Source organism: Vigna unguiculata, chromosome 9 (genome assembly GCF_037176805.1).
Source record: "Vigna unguiculata cultivar grain cowpea cultivar isolate G323 ecotype 2 chromosome 9, ASM3717680v1, whole genome shotgun sequence".
NCBI classification, from domain to species: domain Eukaryota; kingdom Viridiplantae; phylum Streptophyta; class Magnoliopsida; order Fabales; family Fabaceae; genus Vigna; species Vigna unguiculata.
In genome coordinates this window covers 4,958,137-4,985,948 of record NC_140800.1, presented here as the reverse complement: position 1 = coordinate 4,985,948, position 27,812 = coordinate 4,958,137, and the positions used below count along the sequence as shown (strand labels likewise).

Below are 27,812 nucleotides of genomic sequence, written 5' to 3'. Positions count from 1 at the left end.
GGTAGGCGAAAATTTTTCAAATTTAAACCAACAAAAATTTATAATACATATTTGGGAAAAAAATTTTGATATTTTTCCATGACATTTTGTAATTTATATAAATATTAAATGTACTATTTTTATTAAATATGTATTTTTCTTGCTAAATATTTTTTTTAAAATTATATAAGCCTCGGATAATAAGGATAATAAATTGATCACCATGGTAATAATTTAAAAAATATATATATTAATAACAGCATATAGGGTTTTATGCAACTTATCCAATATTAAAGAAATTACCATATAATTATGCAACTTATCCAATATTAAAGAAATTACCATATAATTTTTCAAAGGAAGAAACATTATTAAGAAAATAACAGGAGTAGAAATAAAATCTATCGTATATGCAACATAATACCAATCTTCTCATTGGTCTTGATATCCTAAATAACACAAGATTTTGAATAGAAAACGATGCGTTTGGATTTGGATATGAAATCATAATAAGAAAAGGAGGGTATGAAAAGAACAACATTGAGAGTTTGTTTATCATTAACCTTTATAGTTTCCTTATAGTGCATATATGTGATTTCCATTAGGCAAATTCTCAATAACTGAAACTAATAATAGAATGAAAGTTACCCTTATTTTTAGCTTTGATACTCATGCTCATAAATTATATTTTTTTTATACTTTAAAATGGAAATGATGGTAAATAATTCTTTTTAATTAAGATTAGAATTTGCTGTTTACAAGAATGGTATTATACTAAAATGACGAAGAAATCATTTTTAATATTTTTTATTTATTTTTAGTTTATGGATTACGGAGAACTTAAAAGAAATTCACTAAATATATACTTCTAAGAATTTTAAACAATATTTGATGAATTAAATATTATATATGAGAGTAAATTTTTGTCAGATACAAAGTATATTAATAAATTATTTGATCAACACAAATTACGTTCTACATTAAAATTTGATCTTGTGCAATTAATAAATTATAAAAAATAATAAAAACTTACTTGTTAACTTTCTTTAATTCCCTTTTACCAAAAAATATTAGTCTACTCATCCTTCACAAACATTTATAATTTATTTTGTATCTCTTTTTTATCTTTATATGTCTTTCTTTTTTTCATGTTCTATTAAAAGATTTGATTAACTAAATATTGTGTTTTTCTTATTCGATTATATTAAAAGATTTGATTATGGAAAGATACCACAAATTTAACCATTAAACTTCACACTAAGTCTTGCAAAAATCATTTTACTAAAAGGACTTTCAACGTTGGAAATTAAAGTATACATTAATTACAGAAACATAGGTGGTGGTGCTAAAAAAATATACCTATTCGTATATATTCGCGGATAAAATTCATATAAAGATATTTATGGGGATAAAACCCATATATAGATATTTATGGGTAATAAATGCAGATATTTTTAATATCCACATGTTAAAATGGAAGGTATAGTATATAATATTTGTACTCGTGCATAACTGTACCCACTATATTTTAATTTAAATTTAAAAAGAATTAAAAAAACATGATTAAAACGTTAACACATTGAAATTGAATGGATTATTTTTTAATCAATTGGTTCTTTGTAAACTATCGTAGAACACTATTTAAATGGATTATTTGCATTTTGTTTGAAATTTATAAATGTCATACGTTATATTTTTATTTGAATTTATGGTTAAAATATATTGTTAAATATTAATTTTTTCTTTTGTAAATATCCATGAATACCATAGATATTCATGGATATTAAAAAAATATACAAATACCCAATACCCACACATATAAATATGAAGGGAATAAAATATAGAAAATTATTATCCATACCTTATCCGACCGTTGAAATTCTTAACACATATTCTAATATTATAAACCACACAGCAGTCACGAAATTAAGATATACCCAACTAATCTAAGTTCATGAACGAAATTGTTTGAGACCAAAAACAAAAACAAAAAACAGATAATATGTTTGCAAGTTTACATAATCTCCCTTTAAAACAGAGAGTTACCTCCAGATCTTTTCTCTAAAAAAGTTAAAAGAAAATATTGAACTATTTATCTTTACAACAAATTCATAAACTACTTCTTCCTCGTTCAATTGATATAAATTAATTAAATAAAATGGGAATAATAGATACGTAACCACGAAAAAAATTATAAAATATAAACTAATATGAACGTAATTTTAACTCCACATACTTTAAAATAGCATTTTCTTAAATGTTTGTTTTAACTTGTAGTTATAATCAAAATATATCTTAAACCCTTCTCTCGTCAATATAAATTTATTTATGAAATTTAAAAGTATTTATTAATTAAAATATATTTTCCATCAGTTAATATTTCAACTTTAAAATTAAAATTATTTTTCATACAATTAATTAATTAATTTAATATTTTATTGTTTATCTTATTTTAAAGATAAGTAAAAATCAAAACTCAGAAATGTAACTCCTCTGTGATCTAATTCTTATTGATTCTTCAGAACCTATATATCAAACAAAACAAATACCAGAAACCAAATTTCTTGGCACTGAATTCCAACTTAAAAATCTGTACTATTTCAATAAATATATAAATAAAAGTTGGAATAATTTTCTCTGCTGTTGGGAAAAAAGAAAACCTAGAAGATAACCTTAGTTTAACCTATTGCATGACCACCATGTTGGTGGAATACGCTATAAATAGATAAGTCCAAAGTAGATTCATGGATTCTAAATAAGCAACAAAAAGAAGTGGATGCAAAAACCTCAATTCTCAACCACTTAAATAAATCTGTCAAGTCAATTCAACTTTTGATTACTTAGTGTGTAAAGAACATTTCAAACACTCTTCAAGATAATCAGATAAAATATATTTAGTAAAAAAATGTTGTGAAAAAAGTTTTCTTATTTGTTTTAGAAATGAATCAAGTAAAAAGCATATCATAACACAAATAAAATTGTATCTAATTGGGTATTTTACATCTCCGACCATGAATAATAAAACATCTTTTCACAATGAAAACATGTGTGGTCATATTCGGAAAACCATGAAACAAAGACAGAAGGACCGCATTGGCATTTCTTATCTCAGTTTTTTGTGGTTCACACTTCATCTTATGTCCATTCAGTTTTCACTTCACCATTTCATTGTCCTTCAAATCACCGACACAAATTTATTTACACAACCTCCAACCAATGATGAAGTTTAGTGCTTCATAGTATTTTTAACTGGATCGCATTGATTGAAGCAAAATGTGATAACATAATTTTATCCATTCATGGTGCATCTCAATCATTCTGTGCATGAGGAAGTTCATAAAGATAAAGTTCTTAATCTCTTCAAGTAAATACAGAAGGGTAGAATATCACTGTGGTTTATAATCTCCATTATCAAGGACAAATATTGTAGTTGGAATAAAAGAGAAAATAACTTTAAAAGCTGTTAAATTTTAAGTAACAGTGATTACAAGCTGAAAACTGTTTCTAGAATTTGAATCTGTGAATGGAGAAGAAGCAATGTTATGCAGTGAGTAAGCATTAAAAGAATGATTTTTCTCCAAAAGCAAACACAATATTGCAAGAGTACACCATGTGTCTGAGTCTGTCCCCTACTCCATACTCTGTTGTTTTCTTGGAATTATAGGATCTTGTCTTTTTGACAAATAAACTAAGTGAAGGTTTCCAAGTTAACCAATTTGAGAATGTTCTCCTAGAATTACTGTCGAAACTGGCTGGGTAAGGAATTTGTGCTTAGTTATTATGTCTTTGGCAGTAAAAGTAAGAGAGGGTAGAAATTTATTTGCATGAGTTGGACTGAACGAAAACAACATAGGAGAGACATTAAGTGGGGTGAGTTGAGGTGCACATCATAGGACAACTCATTGTCGGTTTAACACAACAGAAGAACAATGCACTTTGAATAAAAACTATCTTCTCAATTTTTCGTGTAAAGGGTATCTAACATGTTTGTGTATATATCTCCTTCAGAAACCACACAAGTAAAAAGCTAGAACCAAAGTGGTTTCATAGAAGGTGCAATACAAGGTAAGCAAACGCATTTGGCTTTTTGTTAAACAGGCTTGAAAATGAGCTTTGAAAGCAGAGGGAAGGTGAAAGACACAAGCTTGAGCACATCAGCTGAAAGCAACATGAACAGCAGGAGGGACAAGATACTGGCTCAGTACAGTGCGGATGCTGAGATTCTGGCCGAGTTTGAGCAGTCTGGTGTGTCTGGTAAATCATTTGACTACTCCAGGATGGTCCTTGATCCTCCCAGGTTAGTGTCTGGAGAAAAAATGACTGCATATCTGTCAAAAATCCAAAGGGGTGGCCTTATCCAACCCTTTGGTTGTATGCTTGCAATTGAGGAACCCACTTTTAGGATCATTGGGTACAGTGAGAATTGTTTTCAGTTGTTGGGTTTGGAGAGGCAAATTGACTCTAAGATGTTTGTAAATTTGATTGGGGTTGATGCAACAACCCTTTTCACTCCACCTTCTGGGGCTTCCCTAGCTAAAGCTGTGGCTTCCAGAGAAATTTCTCTTCTGAACCCGATTTGGGTCTATGCAAGGATGACCCAGAAGCCGTTTTATGCCATACTGCATAGGATCGATGTTGGGGTTGTGATTGATTTGGAGCCTGCGCGGTTGAGTGATCCAGCATTGTCACTAGCCGGGGCAGTTCAATCACAGAAGCTGGCTGTGAGGGCTATTTCAAGGCTGCAATCTCTTCCCGGCGAAGATATTGGCTTGTTGTGTGACACAGTTGTTGAGGAAGTGCAGAAGCTTACTGGATATGACAGGGTTATGGTTTATAAGTTTCATGAGGATGATCATGGTGAGGTTGTAGCTGAGATTAGGAGGTCAGATTTGGAGCCTTACTTGGGTTTACATTATCCTGCCACAGATATCCCTCAAGCTTCTCGCTTCTTGTTCAAGCAAAACCGGGTTAGGATGATATGTGATTGCCATGCAAAGCCAGTTAAGGTCATTCAGAGTGAAGAATTAGGGCAACCTCTTTGCTTGGTGAATTCAACCCTTAGGTTACCACATGGTTGTCATACACAGTACATGGCCAACATGGGATCAATTGCCTCTCTGGTGATGGCAATTATAGTCAATGGAAAAGATGCAACAAGGCTTTGGGGTTTGCTAGTTTGTCACCACACTTCACCACGCTATGTTTCTTTCCCGGTTCGCTATGCTTGTGAGTTCCTAATGCAGGCTTTTGGACTGCAACTTTACATGGAGATTCAATTGGCATCACAAATGGCAGAAAAGAGAATGCTTAAAACTCAAACCTTACTGTGTGACATGCTCCTTCGTGATGCACCATTCGGCATTGTGACTCAGTCTCCAAGTATCATGGATCTTGTGAAGTGTGATGGTGCTGCCTTGTTTTATGATGGAAACTGCTGGTTGTTAGGCACATCCCCAACTGAAGCACAGGTAAAAGACATTGCAGAATGGCTACTTAGTAATCATGGGGACTCAACAGGTTTGACAACAGATAGTTTGGCTGATGCTGGTTATCCAGGTGCTGCTTCACTGGGTGATGCTGTTTGTGGCATGGCCACTGCAAGAATCAATTCAAAACATTTTTTGTTCTGGTTCAGGTCTCACACTGCTAAGGAAGTCAAATGGGGTGGAGCCAAGCATCATCCAGAGGATAGGGATGATGGAGGAAAAATGAACCCAAGATCATCTTTCAAAGCTTTTCTTGAAGTAGTCAAAAGCAAAAGTTTGCCTTGGGAAGTGTCAGAAATCAATGCTATTCACTCATTACAACTAATAATAAGAGATTCCTTCCAAGACACTGAGATCACAGATTCAAAGACTTCAAACTATGTGCAGAAAACTGACACTGCAGCTGGAAAGATGGATGAACTCAGTTCAGTAGCACTTGAAATGGTGAGATTAATCGAGACTGCAACAGTTCCAATTTTTGGGGTTGATTCAGGTGGCATAATCAATGGATGGAATTCAAAGATTGCTGAATTGACAGGTCTACAAGGCAGTGAAGCTATGGGAAAATCCATGGTAAATGAAATTATACATGCGGACTCATGTGACACTTCTAGAAATACTCTAAGCAGAGCCTTGCAAGGTAAATCAGTTGTTGTAGAAAATATAGTAGTTTTAACTTAATTAACAAATGTTATTAGCATTTCATTGTGGGGGGGAAAAACGTTCTGTACAAGTCTTTCAGAATTTGATTCCACACGTTGGTCTGAAATATTCAATTCATGTACTATATAAAGCTCTGGACAATCAAATATTCATGTTTTTTAGGTTGTGCTATTATTTTCACCCATTGGAGTGTAAGATTTAATGACTGGCGTTATATAATTGAATATGTATGATAGTGTTTAAATTGCAGTCTTATTTTGATTCCTTCTCCCTGAAAGTTAAGTACTCGTAGGAATGAATTGATAGTTTTTGCAGGAGAGGAGGACAAAAGTGTTGAGTTGAAAATAAAGCACTTTGGGCTTCAACAGCAAAAGAAAGATGTATATCTTATGGTGAATGCTTGCACTAGTAGGGACTACACAGATTCTGTTGTTGGGGTATGCTTTGTAGGTCAAGACATCACTTATGAGAAAGTGGTCCAAGATAAATTCATCAAGTTGGAAGGTGATTACAAAGCAATCGTGCAGAGTCTGAGCCCACTCATTCCACCCATATTTTCTTCTGATGAGAGTGCATGCTGTTCTGAATGGAATGCAGCCATGGAAAGGCTAACTGGTTGGAAAAGAGATGAAGTCATAGGAAAGTTGCTTCCTGGTGAAATATTTGGAAGTTTTTGTCGACTAAAAGGTCAAGATACACTGACTAATTTTATGATTTTACTATACCGTGGAATAAGTGGTCAAGATTCTGAGAAGTTACCATTTGGATTTTTTGATAGAAATGGAGAATTTGTGGAGACTTATATAACAGCAAACAAGAGAATTGATGCTGGTGGGAATATGCTTGGCTGTTTTTGCTTCTTGCAGGTTGTAACGCCAGACCTGAATCAGTCCTCTGAAGAACACAAGCCAAGAGGCAGAGAAAACATTTCTGAATCTAAAGAATTGGCTTATATACTGCAAGAGATGAAGAAACCTTTAAATGGCATACGATTCACTCACAAACTTTTGGAAAGTACAACTGTTTCAGAAAACCAAAAACAATTTCTTGACACCAGTGATGCATGTGAAAGACAGATCATGGCAATTATTGAGGATACCAATTTAGGAAGTATTAATGAAGGGTAAGAGTTCTTGTTGTGTTTTTGGCAGGCTGAAATTCTCTCTTGGAGTAGTACTTTCCTTTTTAGTCTGTTAAACATTCCATGCATACTTATTATTTGCCTACATACAGTCATGTCTTCTGATTATACACTGATATTCAATAACACTGACATTATGTTTCATATCTTATGCTAATGCTAGCAGCACTTTGCAGCTAAACATGGAAGAATTTGTTCTGGGAAATATTTTAGATGCCATTGTCAGTCAAGTGATGATGTTGATAAGAGAAAAGAACTTGCAACTGTTTCATGAAATTCCTGATGAAATAAAAGTGCTTTCTTTATATGGTGACCAAATTAGGCTTCAGGTGGTCTTGTCTGACTTTTTGCTTAATGTAGTCAGCCATACACCATCTCCAAATGGCTGGGTAGAAATCAAGATTTCACCTGGTTTAAAGATAATACAGGATGGCAATGAGTTTATCCATCTCAAGTTCAGGTACAAAAACCAAGAATTTATCACTGTTATCTTCTGGGAATTTGTTTACCAATTTGGATTCTTTGTTTAGGTTTTTTGCATTGTTTCTCTGTTTTGCCTTCAAACTACATTGATCGACACTGATTTTGAGATTTTAAAACATTAGTGTATTTTAATGTTCAAAAGAGGACAACATAAAATAATTCGGTAAAGAATCTGAACTCATTTTATACTTTCTACATGGAATAGTTGATTTCTCCCATTTTTGTTATACTTGAAATTTACGCCTGAGTAGCTGTTGTTTTATGTTTAACACCTTTTGACAAGTGAGACAAACTTTGAAGATATACAAGTGGTGTCACAAACTTTGAGTACGTTTTAGAAACTGTCATAGTTTTAGGCTATAAGTTTGTGATGGTTACTTTGAAGATGTCACCTATGTTAGATTACAATGTAGACTAGAGGCTCATATGATCATATTGTTCTTGCAGAATGACCCATTCTGGTCAAGGTCTTCCTTCAGATCTTCTTCATGATATGTTTGAAGGAGGGAATCAATGGAATACACAGGAAGGTCTAGGACTATACATGTCCAGAAAAATCCTGAGTAGGATGAGTGGTCATGTCCACTACGTAAGAGAACAAAATAAGTGTTATTTTCTCATTGATCTTGACATTAGAACAAGAAAAGAAAGGCAAAAGAATTTGCATGCAGAGACAAGCATGTTAAGTTAGCTTTATTCTCTTGATGCTCTTACTAGTGAAAGGGGTGTGAAGAGTGAGAGGTCTCTAATCTTGCTTTGAAGCTTGGCAGATATATTGCAACTGCTCATGTCAACACTGGTATTCATCTTATGATACTACAACCAAGTTTATGCTTATATATATATATAGATAGATAGATACACACACCCCTTTTTAGTTTGGCTTAAAAATGTTACAGTAACACAGTAGAATGCTGAGAGGAATTTTGAACATTGTATGACCCTTCCTCCAAGGATAAGCATGGCTAATGATTGCTTGTAATACTAATATTTTATGTATAAATAAGAAGCAATCTTGCAGTATTGCCCTGCAGAATTGGTTACTGCATGCAGATGCACTTTATTTTGTTTTCCTTTTTTTTTGGAGCTTAGAAATTCATAGAAAAAACAGAAGTCAATACATTAATTGGATAAATAATGGAATAAGTATTGACAAAAAAATTGCTTGTTCTTATACAGTAATTGATTTTGGTACAAAGATTCCTGCAGTTCTTTCATGTTTAAATAGTTGAAATTTACTTATACTTCAAACCATCCAATTTAGCATTTTTTTTTCCTTGTATTAAATCCAGAAGAAGTAAGATATAAAAGTTGCCCAAAAGCACTTTTGAGCAAATAAATACCTAAACTCATCAATAAAGAAACTCAAAATGTTTACTTGGTGTGTATTTTGGATAATTGATTTTGCTTACTGCATCTACTCTGGTGTGAATGATTATAATTTCTGAAATATATTCTGAACCGACAATATTTTACGATGACGCATGAGTGGTGAATTATTTTAATTCATTTTTAATATTTATTTAAATTAATATTGGTTACATTAATATTAGTCTAATTTATTTTTAGTATTTATATTTATTTAAGCTAATATCAATTAAATTGATGTTAATTTTATTTATTTTAATATTTATTTAAACAAATATAATTATTTAGTACTTACTTAAGTTAGTGGCTGATAAATTGACGTTAATTTTTTTATATTTTATAAATTTGTTTGCATATATAAGTTAGAAGAGGATTGTAGATCAGTCTCAATCAAAAGTCACAAATTTAAGCGTGAGAAATGTTATGTTTGGTATAAGTCTAATTTGCACCAATAAGTGCTGGTCAAATCACTCCAATCAACATGTACTTTTGATCAACACTAAATGTTATATTTTTATTGTAGTATTTTATTGTAGTATTTTATTACATAACTTTTTATAGATGATGTTTAACGAGGAAAATTAAAAACCATTGTAAACAATAGTTTAAAGACTAGGTCTAGTTAAAAAAATTTGAAAGGAATAGAATTGGATTTCATGAAAATGAGAAATTAAAGACAGTTTTATCCACATAATTGTTTAGTGAAATTAGTAATCAATAATTTATACATTCTTGGCTTTAAATGGAATTCATGGGAAGGGAAAACTTGCAAAAAGTGGACATAGGAAACTAATATTGATTATGTGCATTTCGGAAAGTACTACTAATAATGCATTGCTGAATTGATTAATTTTGTCCCATGAATTTTTTAAATTGATAGAAAAAATAAGTTCGAATTTAGTCTTAGCTCAAATTATGAGTAAGGGTGAAAATAAGTTGAACACTTTGTCATGAAAGCCATATTAAGATAGATGCAACAACTATGTCCTGATTCAGATAGTGAGCAACTTGAACAGCATCATATTTAAATATGCGTTTTACACTTGGTTCTTTCCAATAGTGCTAATACATCATTAGAGGAAACATAGAAACAAGTCTTTATTTCTCTCTATACAATCTGTACCCCACCAGAACTTCCCAACTTTCAACTCCAACCAAACTTAACTCTACCCCATATTAACATTTTTCAGAAAGGAAAAAAAAATGCTCCATGACAAGACACCAAAAAGCAAAAATGAGCAAAATCTGGAGAGAAACAAACCCCTTCTTTGCTCAACTCTTCTTCAGCCTTTGCTCCCACCACCTTTCCCATTGTGTACATAATCAGATCAGCTACCTGTGCAGCAAATCAATCAAAATGCTCCAAGCTTCTAAAGCTTGCTGGCAAAATACTTGGGAAAATATCTATGGTACAAAATCTACATCCTTATGTTATCCTTCCTAAATATATGCAGCACCAGACACATATTTGCAAATGTTAACATTTAACACCAACCCATTTGGACTAAGCAACTCTGCTTCTAATATAAATTACGTTATTTTGCATCCAAGCTTGCAGAAGGGTCTGCGTTGGGAGGGCTGCCTGCAAAATCACTTGAATGTAACTCACTTGACCTTAGTCCCTGAATGTTTACATTGTTGGGGTTGGCGGGAAGATGCTCTTGTACAATCTACAGGAAAGTATGAACAAAGTTGTAGCAGTTAGACTATTTCTGAAGCAGAAGAAAAGAGAGAACAAAAGATTCATAGACATTTAGTACATTATTATATATCTTACTTTCATGATAAGAATATAATGGAGGGAATAGTAACAAACGTCATTTTGGTATTTCTGGAGTGAATGCTAAATCAGTCAACATATATTTATTCAAAAGCAACAAATGTATTATAATTACCAGATCACCAGCTTCAGAACCCTCTGAGTGGAAAAGAATAGGACGACATCGCTTATCTTCATTCATCAAACTTGAATTTTGAAAGTGGCTCACAAGGGCAGACTTTCCTTGAATTCGAGCATATGCCAAAGAAGCAACTTTTTCGCTGTTAAATTTCTCCCATTTCTTCCCGTTGAATGTCTGCAAAATCAACCGTGTTGCCAATAATGCGTCATTTAACAAAGGGGATATATCATAAAGCTTTTCTAATAACTCTATCTTGATTAACTAAATGTCAAGATATCCGGCTAAATTAATTTTAACAAAGAAAATATCAGAAACCGTGACCTTATTTGTAGAAAACTTTCACTCACTAAAATAACAGAAACATTCAAAAGAAAAATGAGCAAAAGAAATTCCCATAAAAACCTCGTAGAATGGAATAATAAGAGAGGGTGACAGCATATTGATAAATGCATAGCCCACATTGCATTTATTCTGCAGTTAGAAGAAAAAAGACATAATCAGCCTCACAAGTTTGAAAAACAAGTTACAGGAATAATAAACGAACTACTGGAAGAACAAACAATTTACCTTAAAGTCAATTGGCAGATAGAGAAAATCATAAGTACCCCTGTGATTTTCATCAATGGCGGCTAATAACATTTTTGAGGTGTATCTGCAGGTAATGAACAATTAATATACCATCTTAGCATCTAATAAAAAAATATGGTTGATAAACACTTCAGACTTAATCATACTTGTTTGGAATATTCTTTATCATTAATGTAGTCCTGGTATCTTCACCACTTTTAATTTTATCCAAATCAAGCTGAAATTGCTTTTTGCTATCAGCCTGGCTCACATTGTTCTCCATCCATCTACTCCGAGCACGGTCAGCCAAACCCTCCAAAGTGGAAGGTAAAAGTCCTGGATAAGGACCATTTCCCAAGTACACAGGGCTAAGCCTCGGAGATCTCATTCTGAAGTTTGATGACCCATTATCAGATATATTTCTCGGGATAGTGATGTTAGCATTAACAGATCCACCCACATTAACCATGTAATTTCCATCAGTGTGCCCTAGACTCATGCCTCCATAACCAACATTATTCATGAATGAAGTTTCAGATGACTCTGGATGGAAACCAAAGTGTCTCTCAAAAGGCAAACCTGATGGGGCAGAGCCAACGTGATGATTGTGATGATGCTGGGATGAACCAACAAAAGAGCTATTCTGAGTAGAAAAGGGGAAGGCATGGCTTTTTCCATTCGATGTAAATGGATGCCCCACAGATGATCTTGGCCAAGCTGCTGAAGGTTTGGTATGCTCCGAGTAGAGGGTTGGGCTTCCCCATAGAAACTGTGGCCCTGACAAAGTCTCCACTGAGGATCCATTTGATGTTGATGGAGCAAATGAGGACAACGCTCCACGATACTGGCTGAATTTTGGCTCTGGGAGCGAATGTGATTGAAAACTAGCTCCTTCTGAAGAATTCAAGCCGGTAAATATGTGCTCTCCTTGACCGCTTCTTCCCAAGTCATTGCCAATAGCAGCAGCCTTCACAGTATTAGATACTTGTGGTTGCAAAATTGAAGCTAATCCAGGTAAATGATTGCCTGTTGTTGGGCTCAGGATTCTAGAACCAGGAGAGTGACTGATATTTTGCATTGAATTCTGCTCAACAGGGCTATTGAACTGTAACCAGTTACCTGTTAATGAAAAAAATTAGTAACTTACGAAGAGAGAACATATACAAGGGGAACAAGGTTATGTACTCAGTAACAAAATGCTATGCTGCTTATAGATGCTAGTGACACAAGGGATATGTGGATATGTAGTATCTCAAAGAACCAACCTGGAGGAGAGTTAGCTACAGGTGAACCCACTTGATATCGAAAACTCCGAGATTCATCTTGATCAAGCTCTTGGTTCAATTGGAGCATCAAACTAAAAGTTGCAAAGAATTAATGGTTATATGTCTATGTTTAGTGTATGATGCCAGAAAGCAAGTGCGGCAAATATGGAAGTTATGTATGCACAGCTATCAACGGTAATTTGCCCACCCTCAACATAATGAGAATGAGAATCTTTGTTACAAAACACCTTAATTTTAAGGTTAATTTGGCGAAACTCATTTTAAAATGACTACCAGTCAACAATAACTCATTTCACCGGTTTTGTCTTATATTTACACCATGCACAAAACAAAGGTAACAAGAACATTATTAATGTACTCACTTTCTTCGAGCTCCTCCAGGCCGACTAGGTTCAAGCTTTATGCGTTTACCAGCTATGTCACTCCTGTTCAATGATTTAAGAGCTGCTTCTGCAGCTCTGACGTCATAAAATTCAATGAACTTGTGATGCCTCTTGTGAGGAGTTTCCCTTATCTGCAGAAACATAGATAAGTAATCTTAAGTCTAAAAAATACAACACATACACAAATGTCGCAGGGATACAAAGCAACAAGAAAAGATAAAATAATCACCTCTTTGACCTCTCCATAAGCCCCAAATATTTGGCGTAGGTCTTCATTTGAAACAGATGGATCCAGATTGAAAACTACCAATGTTCCTTGGTTTATATCCTTGTCTGATGGATTATCCTGGGATGTGGAAGAAAAGAAAGCCAAATGATTATAATGTCTAGGCATTCAATTAAGGAAAAAAATATACCAAAGCAACTATGAGAGGTGAAAATAACCTTTGGTATTGAGAAGTGAATATCTAGTTTCCGGCGCCGCAGAGGTTTGTTTTGTAATGCTCGCATAGCTGTTCTAGCAGCACGGATGTCATAATAGGATATCATAACAAAACCCCGATGTTTGCATGCAGTATATAGGGTTCTAATATCACCATATAGCTGAAAAAAATTGAAACACAATTAATAATTTGTCTTGCTACAAATGGATTTCTTCTAAACAAACATCTGCAGTGAAGAATCACGAGCACCATAAGGTGTAATTGTATTCTGGGAGCATATTTAGAAAACTAAAATATCAAAGAAAAAAAGTTTACACTAGCTTTCTAGTCTGCATTACCTCAAAAAGGGCTCTCAGCTCCGAGTCCTCCACATTACTGTTAATATTACGAACAAATAATGTTCGAGAAGGATGCTCTCCATATGGATGTTCTCCAGCAACAGTTCCCACACCATTAGGAAAAGAATAATGAGGCAAACCATTGCCAACAGTACTATCAGCAAAGCTTAACTTAGAAATACCCACAGAAAGACTTTCCTGCGGATCAGTTTCTAGTTCCATACCTCCACCACTACCAAACAGATCATACTCTTCCAAGTCCTCAAGGGATCCAGGCAAACCACTAAGGTCAAAATCATCCATTATGCCGGCTAAGAGCTCCTCTTCATCATCAGGAAGCACGGGTCCAACAGCATGAGTACCACCATCTTCAAGTGAACCATCTCCCTCTGCATCTTGATGGAGCTTCTTAAATTCAGATGAGATGTCATCAATAGATTGATAACCATTTTCAGTTTCATTCAAGTTCACTGCAGATGAATAAGCCAAAACAACAGATTTTAGTAAAAATGGAGTAAAAACGGAGCATACAAATGACACAACAGTTGGGAAAACAAGCACATACATTTTTCATGCGGAAGTACAGGTAATGAGCTAGAAAAGAGGCTAGCATCAGATGAAGCATGGTAGGAATCAGATCCAGACAAAGCCTCCCACGTACCATTCCCCAATTTTCCAGGTATTTTTATAGATGGAATCTTGGAAGGACCTATTGGTGATAAAAGGGTTATAATTAATTCCAATTTCAATATAGTAACAACATAATGAAAAAAAAAAATTAAACAATTAAGAGAATTACCCAGAGAAGAAGGATCAAAAGCCTGCCTCATTGCATCACCCTTCTGCCTCATTCACAAAAAAAAAAACAGCAATAAATTGAGTATTACCATTTTATTATCACAAATAAAATTTTAAAATATTCAAAAGATTTTTCAACAATCGTAACACTTAGGGAATGCTAATTACACAGGAATAAAGAATAATTACGAAAAATCTACAAATTCAACATCTAGAAGAACAGTGAGCTTTTGGTAATATCTGCAGTAACCAATTCCACTGGTAGTGATAGGAGCAGAATACTTTCTGTTTTATATTATTCTTAATTTAACTCCGCTGGACAAAGGGGAACCAATGCATTAATAAATAACTTTGAATCAGACAACTACACCCCTAAAAAGTCCGCAAAATAGCATAAAGATTCTGCCAGAAAGTGTCAAGGCACTTATTATGGAATCACAAAAATTAATCAATGAAGCACTTACTAGTAATACATTAGGAATTAATAAAGCTTGACTTTTATCTCCAAAATTGGGAACTGACTTCACGAGACCAAAATGAACAGATTCAATACAAAGTGCAACCAGTAATCAGAGAGTACAAGCTAACAAATCCAACTCCTAAAAGCTCCAGATTGCCCACCCAAATTTGGCATTGTTAAAGCACTGACAATTGAGTTCTTATGATGAAATATTAGACGCAGTTATACCCAGTTTCCAATATGCAGGATCAACATTATCACCGTCTTGAGTTTCTGCACAGTCAAAGTGGCAGGAAACAGTCTCACCATAAAGGAAGAGGCGATATACAGATACATTGTTATTAATCTTCCCAAGAATGTGAGAAGATCCTTGTCATTAACCACAGATCCTAAATCTCCCGCTAGACCCCTTCACCGTTGTGTTCTTTCACATCTTCACAGGTCAGGAAAGTTCCAATTCCACAGATTTGGATGTCCTATACAACTAAATTCGGACCCAACAAAGAAGCCTCTGATGCACCAGTTCTTGAATTTGCGTCACGTATTCATGCATATATCAGATACTCAAGAATACTTCGTCGATCCTCATTGATGAAGTATCTAATATATGAAGCACTAATACTATTATGATGAGAATCAGTTATAATTTTTTTATTTTGACAATGTCTAAGAAATGTAATTTTAATTTGGGCCCACACAGCTGCAATTATTTATTTATTATGTTTTAAGAAAAATTATATATTTTTAAACATTGTCACGAATTGTATAATGTTGTTTTCAAAATAATTGTATTTCATCATATCATACAGTATCAGTGCATCACAGCTTGAAACCCAAGACAAAATTTCAAAGAGAAAAAATAAATTAAAGCATCCGATGCAGGATACCGTAACAGTGTCCTTGTTGCAAGTACAGACAAATAAGTTAATATCAAACCAATCACACAAGTTAATTACAGAGCAAACCCATGTGCAAAAGCCAGTTCTTTCCAACGGTTACTCCACTTTCAACAGATTCTATTCATCATCAGAGAAACATCACAATCGACTTCAACCATGTTCAGACAAAAAGAAAACTTGTTCTGGAACTCCATGAATACAAGGTATCAAGATTTAGATTAAGCTCAACAGGTATTCCACAACCATAATCGGTACAAAGAGAAAAACTAAAAACCAAGACACCAACTTTTCCACAATTTCGCAGCATCCAAAGCAGGAGCAGCTTCCATCTAACGAAGAAGAGCAATGATAGTGACCAAATTGAAAAAAAAAAAAATCCCTTTTAGTTAGACTACTGAACGGACCGTGATAACATCACCCAACGCCCAAAGCACGAAAAAAAGAGCATAAAATACTTACGGTTATGATCGACCAAAGCAAGTTATGAACTTATGATCATAACTATAAAAACCAACCCCGTTTCCCGTGACCGATTGCCACAACCACCTTACAACCCAAAACCACAAATTTAAAAGCACTTCCAGGTTTCAGCAACATCGCACTGCAGAGAAATCATAACCGAAACCCCACAATCCCCATAACCGCCACACTCAAAGCAAATTCCAGTGGAGAACTCGGGTCATCAATTCGATCAACCCCGGAAGGGAAAACGTTAAAAAAAATTTAGAAAATCCATAAACAGTGAATCAAGAGAAAACCCAGGAAATACCTGAAAAGGGGTCAGAAAACCCTAGAGCTTGAAGGGAAGGAGACCGAAAGGAGGGGCTTCAACGGCAGCAATTCGGTCCTTCGGCACCTAAAACCAAATGGGTAGGCAACAAATCGAAGAGAAAGGTGTTGCAATCAAGCAAGTGGAGAAAAGATGAGTGTGTATGTGTGTACGTGTGTGCTTGCAATGTCTGTGATGAAAACAAAATGAGGAATCTTTAGGGAGAAGGAGAAAAGGGTGCAGAGCAAGAGCGTGGCGATGATTGGCCCTGACCCCAGAGAGTGAAAAGGAGCAGAGAATGATTGAGAGAAGGAAGAGAGAGAAAATGGGCTTCAATGGTTTGGGACTTTGAGAAGGTGGAGGATTCAACTGTATTTAAAGGTCATTTGGTGTCCATAAAACAATGTGTTTTTTGCTTTTATTAAACTAAAAACTTGCCTAAAACAAATGTTTAATAATTTTATCTGAGGAGGATAATGATAGATACAACGTAGTTTAATGTAGCAATGAAACATCGAACCCTGTGCCCTACTTTGAACTAGTTTCACTTGCATAAGATAAGAAGAACCGTGTTAAGTGCATCTCAGTTTTCCAAAAAATAATTTTCATTTCTTTTAATGCACACGTATGTGCATAACAATTTTATTAAATAACTTTAAAATCTTTAGAATCAGTATTAAATATATTTTTTTCATTTATAATGAATTTTTGTAGTTTCTTTGTACCAGTAAAAAATTAATATGTTTTCTGATAAATTATTCCAAACATGCACGCGAATATCTTATGTGTGAAATTGTTCCCGCATGATTCCAGGTTTAGTTCTGTAGCACAAGTATCTTATACTTATATATTCTCTTTAATATAAAGGTGTTTGACCATAGTTCAATGAATTGAAAATTGTCTAAAAACCAATTACTTTTCTGCAAAGTTTGGAAACCTATTAATAGAATAATTATGAGTAATTTAATTTATAAATTGTGTTAAGGTGATTTTTCCACCTCAATAACAATTTGAATGTTGACTGCTAAGGAAAAGGTAGTCTCGAAAGTTTAAGTTGTTTAAAACAACTATTCTAAAGAAAAAAGTTTAAAATTAAATTGATTGAATTTTAGAAAGAAAAGTCATTTAATAAACCTATAATGTTCCGTATGTTATACAATTAGATATTTCGGAAACTAAGTAGAGAAGGTGTTTTTTTTTTATTTGACATATTTTTGAATTGACTAATTGAGGATGTTAAGTGCTCCTTTCAACAAAAAGACATCTTACAATTATATAAAATTAGTTTGTTTTTTTTTTTTTAATGTCTTCTGATATGAGTGGTCAAATTATTTAGTGGTTAGATAAAAGAAAATGGAGGAAAAATTGTAGATTCGATCTCTGAGTGAGTTTTGAGCTCAAATTTCTAATAAGTTTGTCATCATGGTCTATAAAGAGAGTAAATTCAAATGGCTATCTGGTAGGAAAGACAAATGATTTTTAAAATACTAAACACTTGTTTTACCTTTTAAGTGACATATTCTATATGAAAAATCATTCCAAAAAGTTATAAAGATCATAGGAAGAAAAAGGAACTCAATAAAATTATAAGAATATATAAAAAGAAAAAGAAAGGAAGAAACTATATGTAAGTATAATATTTAACAAAAAACATAATACAAAATTAAATTATTATAAAATATGTAAATTCTAAACTATAATAAATAAATATATTAAAACCAACTTTATCTTATTATTATTATTATTAAAATTAATTGTTAATTTTGTAAACATTTATATAATTATTACGTGTGTGTCAGATATACCGTAGTTGAGTACCCTTGTAGAAAGTAATAGAGACTTGCATGGTCCTATACATTTTTAATACTTACATAAACATAAAACTATCATGGTGTCACCAAACACTAGGTTGACTTGAGCGTCAGATTAACTTATATAAGTAGAACAACTGTCGATTTTGAAGTGGATAAGTAATTAATATATCTTGGAGTTGGAGTTTGAAGTGCTTGAAGCCTATTAGAGTCTTTACATATAAGTAAAACTATCATGGTGTCACCAAACACTAGACTGACTTGAGTGTCAGATTGACTTCTATAAGGAGACAACTGTCGATTTTAAAGTGGAAAAGTAATTAATATATCTTGGAGTTGGAGTCTGAAGTGCTTGAAGCCTATTAGAGTCTTTACATATAAGTAAAACTATCATGGTGTCACCAAACACTAAACTCACTTGAGCATCAGATTAACTTCTATAAGAAGACAACTGTCGATTTTGAAGTGGACAAGTAATTAATATATCTTGGAGTTGGAGTCTGAAGTGCTTGAAGCCTATTAGAGTCTTTACATATAAGTAAAACTATCATGGTGTCACCAAATACTAGACTGACTTGAGCGTCAGATTGAATTCTCTAAGGAGACAACTGTCGATTTTGAAGTGGACAAGTACTTAAGATATCTTGGAGTTAGAGGTCTGAAGTGCTTGAAGCATGGTCTATTAGAGTCTTTACGTATAAGTAAAACTATAATAGTGTCACCAAACACTAGACTGACTTGAGCGTCAGATTGACTTCTATAAATAGACAACTATCGATTTTGAAGTGGACAAATACTTAAGATATTTTGGAGTTGGAGGTCTGAAGTGCTTGATGTATGGTCTATTAGAGTCTTTATATATACAGTTGACCTTATAATAATACTATGGCATGAATTTTTTTTTCTTGTTCACAAATATATATATATATATATATATATATATATATATATATATATATATATATATATATATATGTTGGATCTCTTTAAATATGTAAAAAACCTTTTTTTTTCTTGTCTAGTATCTCCTCCGATGCAAAACCAATTTTTTTTACAGTTTTGACTTCAATATAATTTTAATTTTAGTGCCTTAAATTTAGCAGTCATTTCTTCAAGAAATCTCTTTAAAAAGATAAATTATGAAGTAAAAGGATATCAGTGGTACATATATTAAACTTTATGATTTCTTTATATTTTATATAATTTTAAGTGTTACAAGTTCATAGTATAAAATTATAAAAAGACAAACCACAAAGAGACACACATTTGTGTTTTGAGGCATCATAAGTAGTTTGAATAGGTTTATGGCGGAAGACAAAGAGGACAAAACATGGAAATGTGGATTCACATCACTCCATAAAATATTGCAAGTGGGTTAACTTTCCACAAACAAGGGTGCCATTAGGAATTCATTTTTAGAAATCTTTATACTATTCTAGTACTTTTCTAATCATGTTCTAAATGAAAAACAAAAAAAAAAAATCTTAAGCAAAAACGTGGAAGTTCATTGAATTAAGAAAAAAAATTTAAAAATGAAAACTTAAATTTAATTAAATTTTTTTAAAAAATAACTTTTATAGGATGATTATTTTATATGTTTAATATTGAAGTTAGAGATAACTTTAATATTTTTTTAACATTCTAATTTATTTTTTTAAATAAAACATGTTTTTATGTTGGGCTATCCAACACAATTTCTCATATTACATCTACTCATCTTAAATAAGAAAATAGACCGTGTTGGATAATTATTCACTCGCATCGCATCATAAACTTAATAAATTTTAAATTTATCTTTATTTAATGAAATTGACATTAATTAATAATTGGAGATATGATATAAAATAAATTGTGCTTTTAACAACTTTGAAAATATTAGGAATTTCAACTTATGATGCTAGTTTGGGTGATTGTCATAGAATTTCGCATTCAGGTAATAAAAAAAAAAAAGTTTTGGAAGACATTAAAACTGAGACTTTTAAAAAATAAATTAATTCCTTAAATGTGCCGGTATGTTTTAATTATTAGGGTGTATATATATGTTTGGACTAAGACAGTTATCCATTCCAATCAAAAGAAATAATTTTGGGCACAATTAAACTGAATTTATGTATTTATAGTAAAAATACATGTGATATATGGGTGTTCACTTTTCTATTATAAAAAAATAATTTATAAAATATATAATTACTGAAATAAAATATATTGTATAATTTTTTAATGTATTTATCTTTTAAAAATGTCTCAGCTTGTGTATTACTTTAATGTATTCCCAAACTTTTGTCTTAAAATCTCTTATAAGTATCTTTTTATAACTTTTATCTTAAAATCTTTTATAAAGAAACTCATTCTAACACATTTAATTGGAATTAGTTCCAACTCAATTACAAGTAAAATTCAAACTAATATATATATATATATATATATATATATATATATTAAAAAAATGTTTTTCTGTTACTGAAATTTAAATAATAATAATAATATAACATTTTTGTTTTGCATAATATTATTTTAATGACACATTAATCTACAAAATTGCAAATATTAATCATATTTTATGCCCTCTTTATATTAATAAAATATTAATGGCAGTAAATTATGAACATTACATTACAAGTTTTGTATATTATAATATTATAAAAAAAAAAGTAAATAGGGGTGGGGTATCAAAGATTGTGAAGAGAGGAATATTCTAAGCATCCACCACCACACGATTACGTAAAATTTTCAAAGTTCATTCAAACGTTACAGTATCGTGATAACTACACATATAGATACTATATAATGGATAATGTATAATATTAATGTCCATAAAGAACATAAAAATTACATAAAATTAAATGCAAAGAATGTTCATAGTATACATCTGAACATGCAATTTGACATTATGTACATATGAGGTGTAAGTAAGTTAAGTTTGAAACTCGGTGCTCTTGCATACGTGTCAATTCAATCCAAATGATTGAAATTGCATGAACCAATTCTATACAAGGTAGGTGAGGTTTAAAATTTAATAAAATGGACGTTTAATTATTTTATAATTTCACATATATCTTTAATTGAGTTTTCCATTAAGAACAACTATTTATTTTCTTGTAAAAAATATCTTTTTTAAATAATTCACAATTTTTTTTTTAACTTTTTTTGTGTAATGTAAGAAAATATTTTGTCTGTGTATCGTGAATAAATAAAGTAAGATGAGTCATTATAGAAGAAGATGGTTGATGAAATTTTAAATTTAAAAATAGAAAATAACCACTATTACGCAAGATAACATCATCTCTTTATGATGACGTCCAAAGCTTCGAATTTCCACTTCTTGCTGTGCATCATCCCAACCTCTTTTAGATTTATACAATTTTTTTAATACTTAATGGAGTATAATATGATTGCACAAACGTTTTCACACGAGATTTCTTTTAAATTAAAAATGTGAAAAAAATATAAAATTAGCTTCTTTTAAACTAACGTTAATTACGAATAAACAAAGAATTGAAAATGATATATGAAGTACATAAGTTCATAAGTTTATTTTCATGGTATGTCTTCTCTTAAAAATACTTATAAAGAAATTTGATTTTAAAGACTATAAATTACATGACTACAATGTTCTTAAATAATTGTTTTAAGCAATTTTAATCAAGATAACTTTAAAAAACAATTTTTACCATATCAGTGAACTAAATTTAATCATCCATTTCACATATTTTAGTCAACTTTTATCTTAATAGAATGTACCAAATTGATGATGTGCATTAATATTAAGAACAGATTTATTTTGTTGTTTTCGATTGTTAAAGCTTAAATTTCTAGTAAACTCTTTTTGATGTAATTGTGCAATTGGTTTCAACTTAATGAGAAGAAGTTAATGATTTACCTGGTGAGCTTAATTGTAGTAGTGATGACTAGTAGTTAAAATCGATATTATATTTAAAATATTAAAAAATTCATATAATCATAGAGTAGTTAAAATCGATATTATATTTAAAATATTAAAAAATTCATATAATCATAGAGTGTGAGATCATAATATCATATATTTTGTAGATTTTACTTTTTGTATAAACATAATATATATATATATATATATATATATATATATATATATATATATATATATATATATATATATATATATATATATATTCATAAAAATAATTAATCGCTCTTCGATATTTAATTAAATTTAAAGTTTACAAAATTTATTACTTTCTCAGTGTAATGTTACTATGAACATTCTCTCCCTATAAGTGGGATAACAAGAACATCTCCTTCACCATTATGAGAGTTTGGATTTTCTACTAGTTTTTCTTTGTTGTTCCTCTATTGTACCTTTAAAATTTACTGATGGCCATTAATTTTAAAATTTTAAAATATATTAAAATTATTTTTAAAATACAAAAATAATATGTTCTTAATACTTAACAGAGGATAACACAAAAAAAACTCAGCTGAAAAACCAGACTTCTACCACCTTAGGTTTGACCTTTAACCAGGTAAATCTTTTTTCTACTCGATTAACAAACATTTAATCAATAAAACAATTATTGGGTTTAAGTGAAAATAGAAATTAATCTTAGAATTTAAATAATAAAGTATGGGAAAAAAGAATTGAAATAAAATGATAGAGGTAAAATAAAAGTTTGGTGTGTATACAATATGTGTGGATGAGGAAGAAAAGAAGAAAATTGAAGTTATATTAATTTTTAGTTTGATGACAACTTTGTATTAATTTTTAATTAAAAAATAAATTTTAATAATCATTGTGTTAATTTTTAATTTGATAAGATGGGGTGATAACACACTAATAATGAATTTTTAGTTACATTAACTTGTAGTTAGGTTTAAGTTTAATTTAAATTAAATTCATTTAATCAATAAAGTAAAGAGATGAGGAACAATTTTACGATGAACTTATCAATTTTACTATTTACTATATATACGTGGAATCTATCTCATAAATATTATATAATATCATCAAATTTTACAATTTTACGGTTTAAATCTTGATTATGTTACACTTTGTCAATACAGAAAAAGAAAATACTATAAATTCAATGTTTAATGTGTAGCATTTCTTTTCATTGTTTGGTTTTCAGTGCTTTTATTTATATAATTCTCAAACAGGTAAGACTTCTCCCTACACTTCAAATAATTTATCCTGTTCTCCAAATAATAACATTAATTACATTAATCCCTACCAACTATAGTAGTTGACGGTAATTAAAAATTTATTGAGCTCCCATGTTAACTAAAAACCTCTACACCTCCAAATTCACTTAAAGTTTTGAAAAATACTGTAACGTATCCTCTCCCTCCTCCTCCAACGATATACTGCAGATATATGTTGTTTTATAATAACATTTTTTTATACCAGATATCAATATCTGATATGATAATGTATCCGATATAACGATTGAATATATTTTTTTATCAAATATAGACATCTAATATAATTGAACTTTTCTAGACTTTTAATTTATCGGAACTAATTTAACTATTTTGAAAATTTTAATTTAATTTTAAACTTGAGCTTACATGAAATCTAATGACTTTATGTGGACTATCTAAAGTTCATAAATCATTTTGATACTTAGGGATAATAAAAAATAAAACCCGTATTTATGAAAATTTGTAACGAATATTAAATATTTTTAATGGGTACTTGAACATAATAGACATGAATGTTATAATTATCCTCTCGTTGATAGATACTTCTACAAAATAGACATGTATTATAATATTAATACACTGATAACTTTACTTCAAAAATTTAATAAATTCAACTGAATTAATTATTATCTTAGATATCTGAATCTTGAGTTTCCATTTTTTTTTCAAAGGTTCTGTAAGAAATAATTGCAGAAAAGACGTACTTAATTACATTATCACGCACTGTTGATTGATGACATGTTACTAATGAAAGTCTGAGTTATTTTGTAGTGTATTTATGTCGACAAAAATTCTAGCAAACGAATAGACTATGTAGATGATTTTTTTTCCAGCATTTAGACTTTTTATTTTGTATTGGTTTTAATTTAAATTTATACTTTACATTGTCTTGAACATATGTTTGTGTCTACAATTTTTCCTTTTGTTGGAATCGGTTTTTAAACTATGATAAAATAAAACAATATTACATGAGTATTGAATGAACACATCGATTGTTAACAAGACCAACACCTTTAATTCAAAATATTTTAAGCTGAAATTATGCTATCCTTGTACGATTTTTACTAAAACTGAATTGAAATCGTGCTATAGCTACACACTATTTAATCTTAAAATTGTTTTGCAACAGAATCTTGTCACCCTAACTTCCCCATGTTCATAAGCTTTTATAAAAATTGCCAATTTTGATAATTAAAAAATAAAAAGGCTAGTTTGATAGAAACAAATTGGTCCTTATTTTTGTTAACAAAGATCAAATTAGTTTTTCGAATTTTTTTTTTAATTTGGTCTTAATTTTTTTATAAATAATAATATGTTGAATAACTAAATTTTGATAACTTTTTTCTATAAAAAATAAGAGTGATTCAATTTGATTTTTATTGTTAGTTTTTCACGAAAGATGTTAAATTAAAACAAACCACAAATTAATAGGTGAGATTGACTTTAACTCCATTATAAAAAATTAAATTAACGATAAAAATCAAATTGAATAACTCTTAACAAAATTTAAAATTAACGATAAAGATCAAATTGAATATCTCTTAACAAAATTTAAAACCAAATTGAAAAAAAGAAAACAATTTTGACACTTTTTAACAAGAATAAGGAACAAAAAGTAATTTAGTCTACAAATTTTCTATGTTTCCATCAATTTACTGATATAGCAATGTTACTTACTGCATGGCCATGTTAAGATAGATTCATCTGAATTAGTCTTCTGAGTATAATTGATATCAGTTTAAGGAGAAGAAGTTGTGAATGGAAGCGGATAATATAAGCTAATAATTTATTCTTCTCTGCTAATACCGTAAAATATCTGTCTACAAGCCTATCAGTTTCTCATGGTTTATGATCTATGAGAGATACATTTGATGTAAGGTAGTACTAATTTTAATGGAGAGAATTCATATGACAAATAGGCCATGTTGACTCTGGCACCTTGCAGTCTTGCAACAGCTGCTGAAGACAGAGTGATTTCTGGTGTATCACAGAAAGAAAGAATGCCCTTTTGTTCATCATCTAGGTGTAGTTTTGTACATGAAGTGAAGCCCACAAGCCTAATAAGGTAAATAACAGAAGTTCAGAGTGTGAAACAGATGTGGCTTTATTGGGGCTTCCCGTTGGGCCTGAACCATACACTGATGCTCCACCAGGAATTGTTGTGATACCTGGTGCAGTTGGAGTCATAATACCTGGTGCAGTTGGTGTCATAATAGATGGTGTAGTTGGGGTCATAGTACTTGGGGTGGTTGGAGTCATGGTACTTGGTGTGGTTGGAGTCATAGTGCTTGGTGGAGTTGGGGGGCTTACATAAGTTGGTGTTGGTGGACTCATGCTGCATCAACAATACATGTATCAGGAATTCAGAGGGTATAAAGTCACATTTGATGTTTTTGAATAAGATATAGTTTAAGAAATTCTCACCTTGGTGTTTTGGATGATGTATAGCGGCAGTTCCCATTACCTGAAATGATGTGGAGAAGAGCATGTTATGGTTTATTTATATGTTGTAGCTTTGAAAACATTGAATGCAAAGTTTCTCATGTGTATTTTGAAGACATCAAAGTGTTAATCTAAAGTTTTTTTATCATGTTGAGATAATGAGGGTATAATGTTTGATGAAAAGTCTTACTGGGATCCTTGTTTGTAAGTACAGCAGTTCCTCCGAATGCACAGCTTGTAGGAGCTGGATTCTTCTGGTAGTAGTCATTAAATGCATAAGAAGCATGGTCTTTGAGAGTATTTGGGTTGTAACAACCTGCTCCAGGTTGAATGGCTGAACAGTCTGCACCATAGCCACAAGCATAGTCAAGAGCCACCTTCAGAGTGCTCTCTGCAGCTGATTGGCTGGCAACACACCACTGACCACCTGCTGATGCAGTAGCAGGAGTGGGAGTAGTGGTTGTAGTAGGGCTAGGTGGGACCATAGTTGGATTTGTAGGACTTGTTTTTGGGGTTGTGGGGTTTGTGTATGGGTTTATGGGGGTCATGTATGGGGTTGTAGGAGGGGTTTGTCCTATTGTGCCAGGTGCTTGAGGAGTTGTTGGGTTTAGTGTAGGATATGGATTTGCTGTGCCTGGAGTTGTAGGGTTGACTACAGGAACTGCATCCAACTTGGTACCAAATTCATATGAGATTTCTTGGTTTTCTTCCTCTCCTAATCTTATGCCTTTACCTAGACCTGTAAAAGAAACCAAGGATCTTTCAACTTTTCAACAGTACAAATGAAAATAAATAGCTGAAATTGAACTAGTAAACTTGAATAAATTAGCCTAATAAAGTGCTTCTGTGATTGCTCCGAATGTGTTTTATGAGCTCAGTAATGGATGTACCTATATATTGCCTTTCTACAGCTACCCTTATTACTTTTGTTTGTTTAGATTCCAGTAGAACTAGACTTGAGCCAAGTGAACCAATTTAAGGCAGAAAAACACCCTCAATTCTATTTTGTCTGTTCACAAAAAGTTAAATTCGAGACTCTATGTAAATACATCAAACTTCATGTTCAGATTTTTGCTATTGATGAATTCTGTCGACAGCTTTTCATGCCTTCAGTATTGTACTTTTCTAGTTAAACACCAGTACTCTATTTATATACAGCTTCTTAGGCTTTGTAGTTATGCCAAGCAAAACAAAAAATACATGATGATACAACATACATGCACTTGTCACTTGTCTGTGATTTTGTTAAAACGATGGAAGTTCCAACAAAAAGTTAAGTTACCTAAACTGAAGAGAAGACACAAAGAGAACAACACATGGCGCCAACTTCTAACTCCCATGTCTGCTGCAGGTTGGCTTGTATTTGTCTTGATCCTGATTTTTCCTTCTGGGTTTGGAGCAATGCTCAAGAGATGCAGAT

The 27,812-nt window shown here is 31.7% G+C and overlaps 3 protein-coding genes across 7 annotated transcripts; 1 reads left to right on the top strand and 2 right to left on the bottom strand.

Moving 5' to 3' along the window:
• Positions 1-3,757: 3,757 nt before the first annotated feature.
• On the top strand, positions 3,758-8,804 carry PHYE (phytochrome E). 4 transcript variants are annotated; one of them, XM_028086433.2, is made up of 4 exons: positions 3,758-6,105; positions 6,435-7,251; positions 7,433-7,729; positions 8,200-8,804. In XM_028086433.2, exons 1-4 carry the CDS (start codon positions 4,086-4,088, stop codon positions 8,441-8,443), a joined length of 3,378 nt encoding a protein of 1,125 aa, XP_027942234.2. In that variant the 5' UTR covers positions 3,758-4,085; the 3' UTR covers positions 8,444-8,804. The 4 variants fall into 4 exon arrangements, with proteins under 4 accessions (XP_027942234.2, XP_027942236.2, XP_027942235.2 ...); XM_028086435.2 differs by having other exon boundaries at positions 3,771-6,105; positions 6,444-7,251; XM_028086434.2 differs by having other exon boundaries at positions 3,791-6,105; positions 7,436-7,729.
• A 1,313-nt stretch (positions 8,805-10,117) lies between these two features.
• On the bottom strand, positions 10,118-17,328 carry LOC114162403 (protein MEI2-like 5). 2 transcript variants are annotated; one of them, XM_028046273.2, is made up of 13 exons: positions 16,965-17,328; positions 14,838-14,880; positions 14,604-14,747; positions 14,039-14,508; positions 13,702-13,860; positions 13,487-13,603; positions 13,237-13,388; positions 12,854-12,945; positions 11,756-12,707; positions 11,589-11,673; positions 11,424-11,492; positions 11,016-11,195; positions 10,118-10,790 (listed from the first exon to the last, which is right to left on the bottom strand). In XM_028046273.2, exons 2-13 carry the CDS (start codon positions 14,866-14,868, stop codon positions 10,656-10,658), a joined length of 2,586 nt encoding a protein of 861 aa, XP_027902074.1. In that variant the 5' UTR covers positions 14,869-14,880; positions 16,965-17,328; the 3' UTR covers positions 10,118-10,655. The 2 variants fall into 2 exon arrangements, with proteins under 2 accessions (XP_027902074.1, XP_085522702.1); XM_085666576.1 differs by lacking the exon at positions 16,965-17,328 and having other exon boundaries at positions 14,838-14,889.
• Positions 17,329-25,719: 8,391 nt separating this feature from the next.
• LOC114162667 (uncharacterized) lies at positions 25,720-27,812 on the bottom strand. Its single transcript, XM_028046622.2, has 4 exons — positions 27,675-27,812; positions 26,583-27,131; positions 26,375-26,414; positions 25,720-26,285 (listed from the first exon to the last, which is right to left on the bottom strand). Exons 1-4 carry the CDS (start codon positions 27,730-27,732, stop codon positions 25,970-25,972), a joined length of 963 nt encoding a protein of 320 aa, XP_027902423.1. The 5' UTR covers positions 27,733-27,812; the 3' UTR covers positions 25,720-25,969.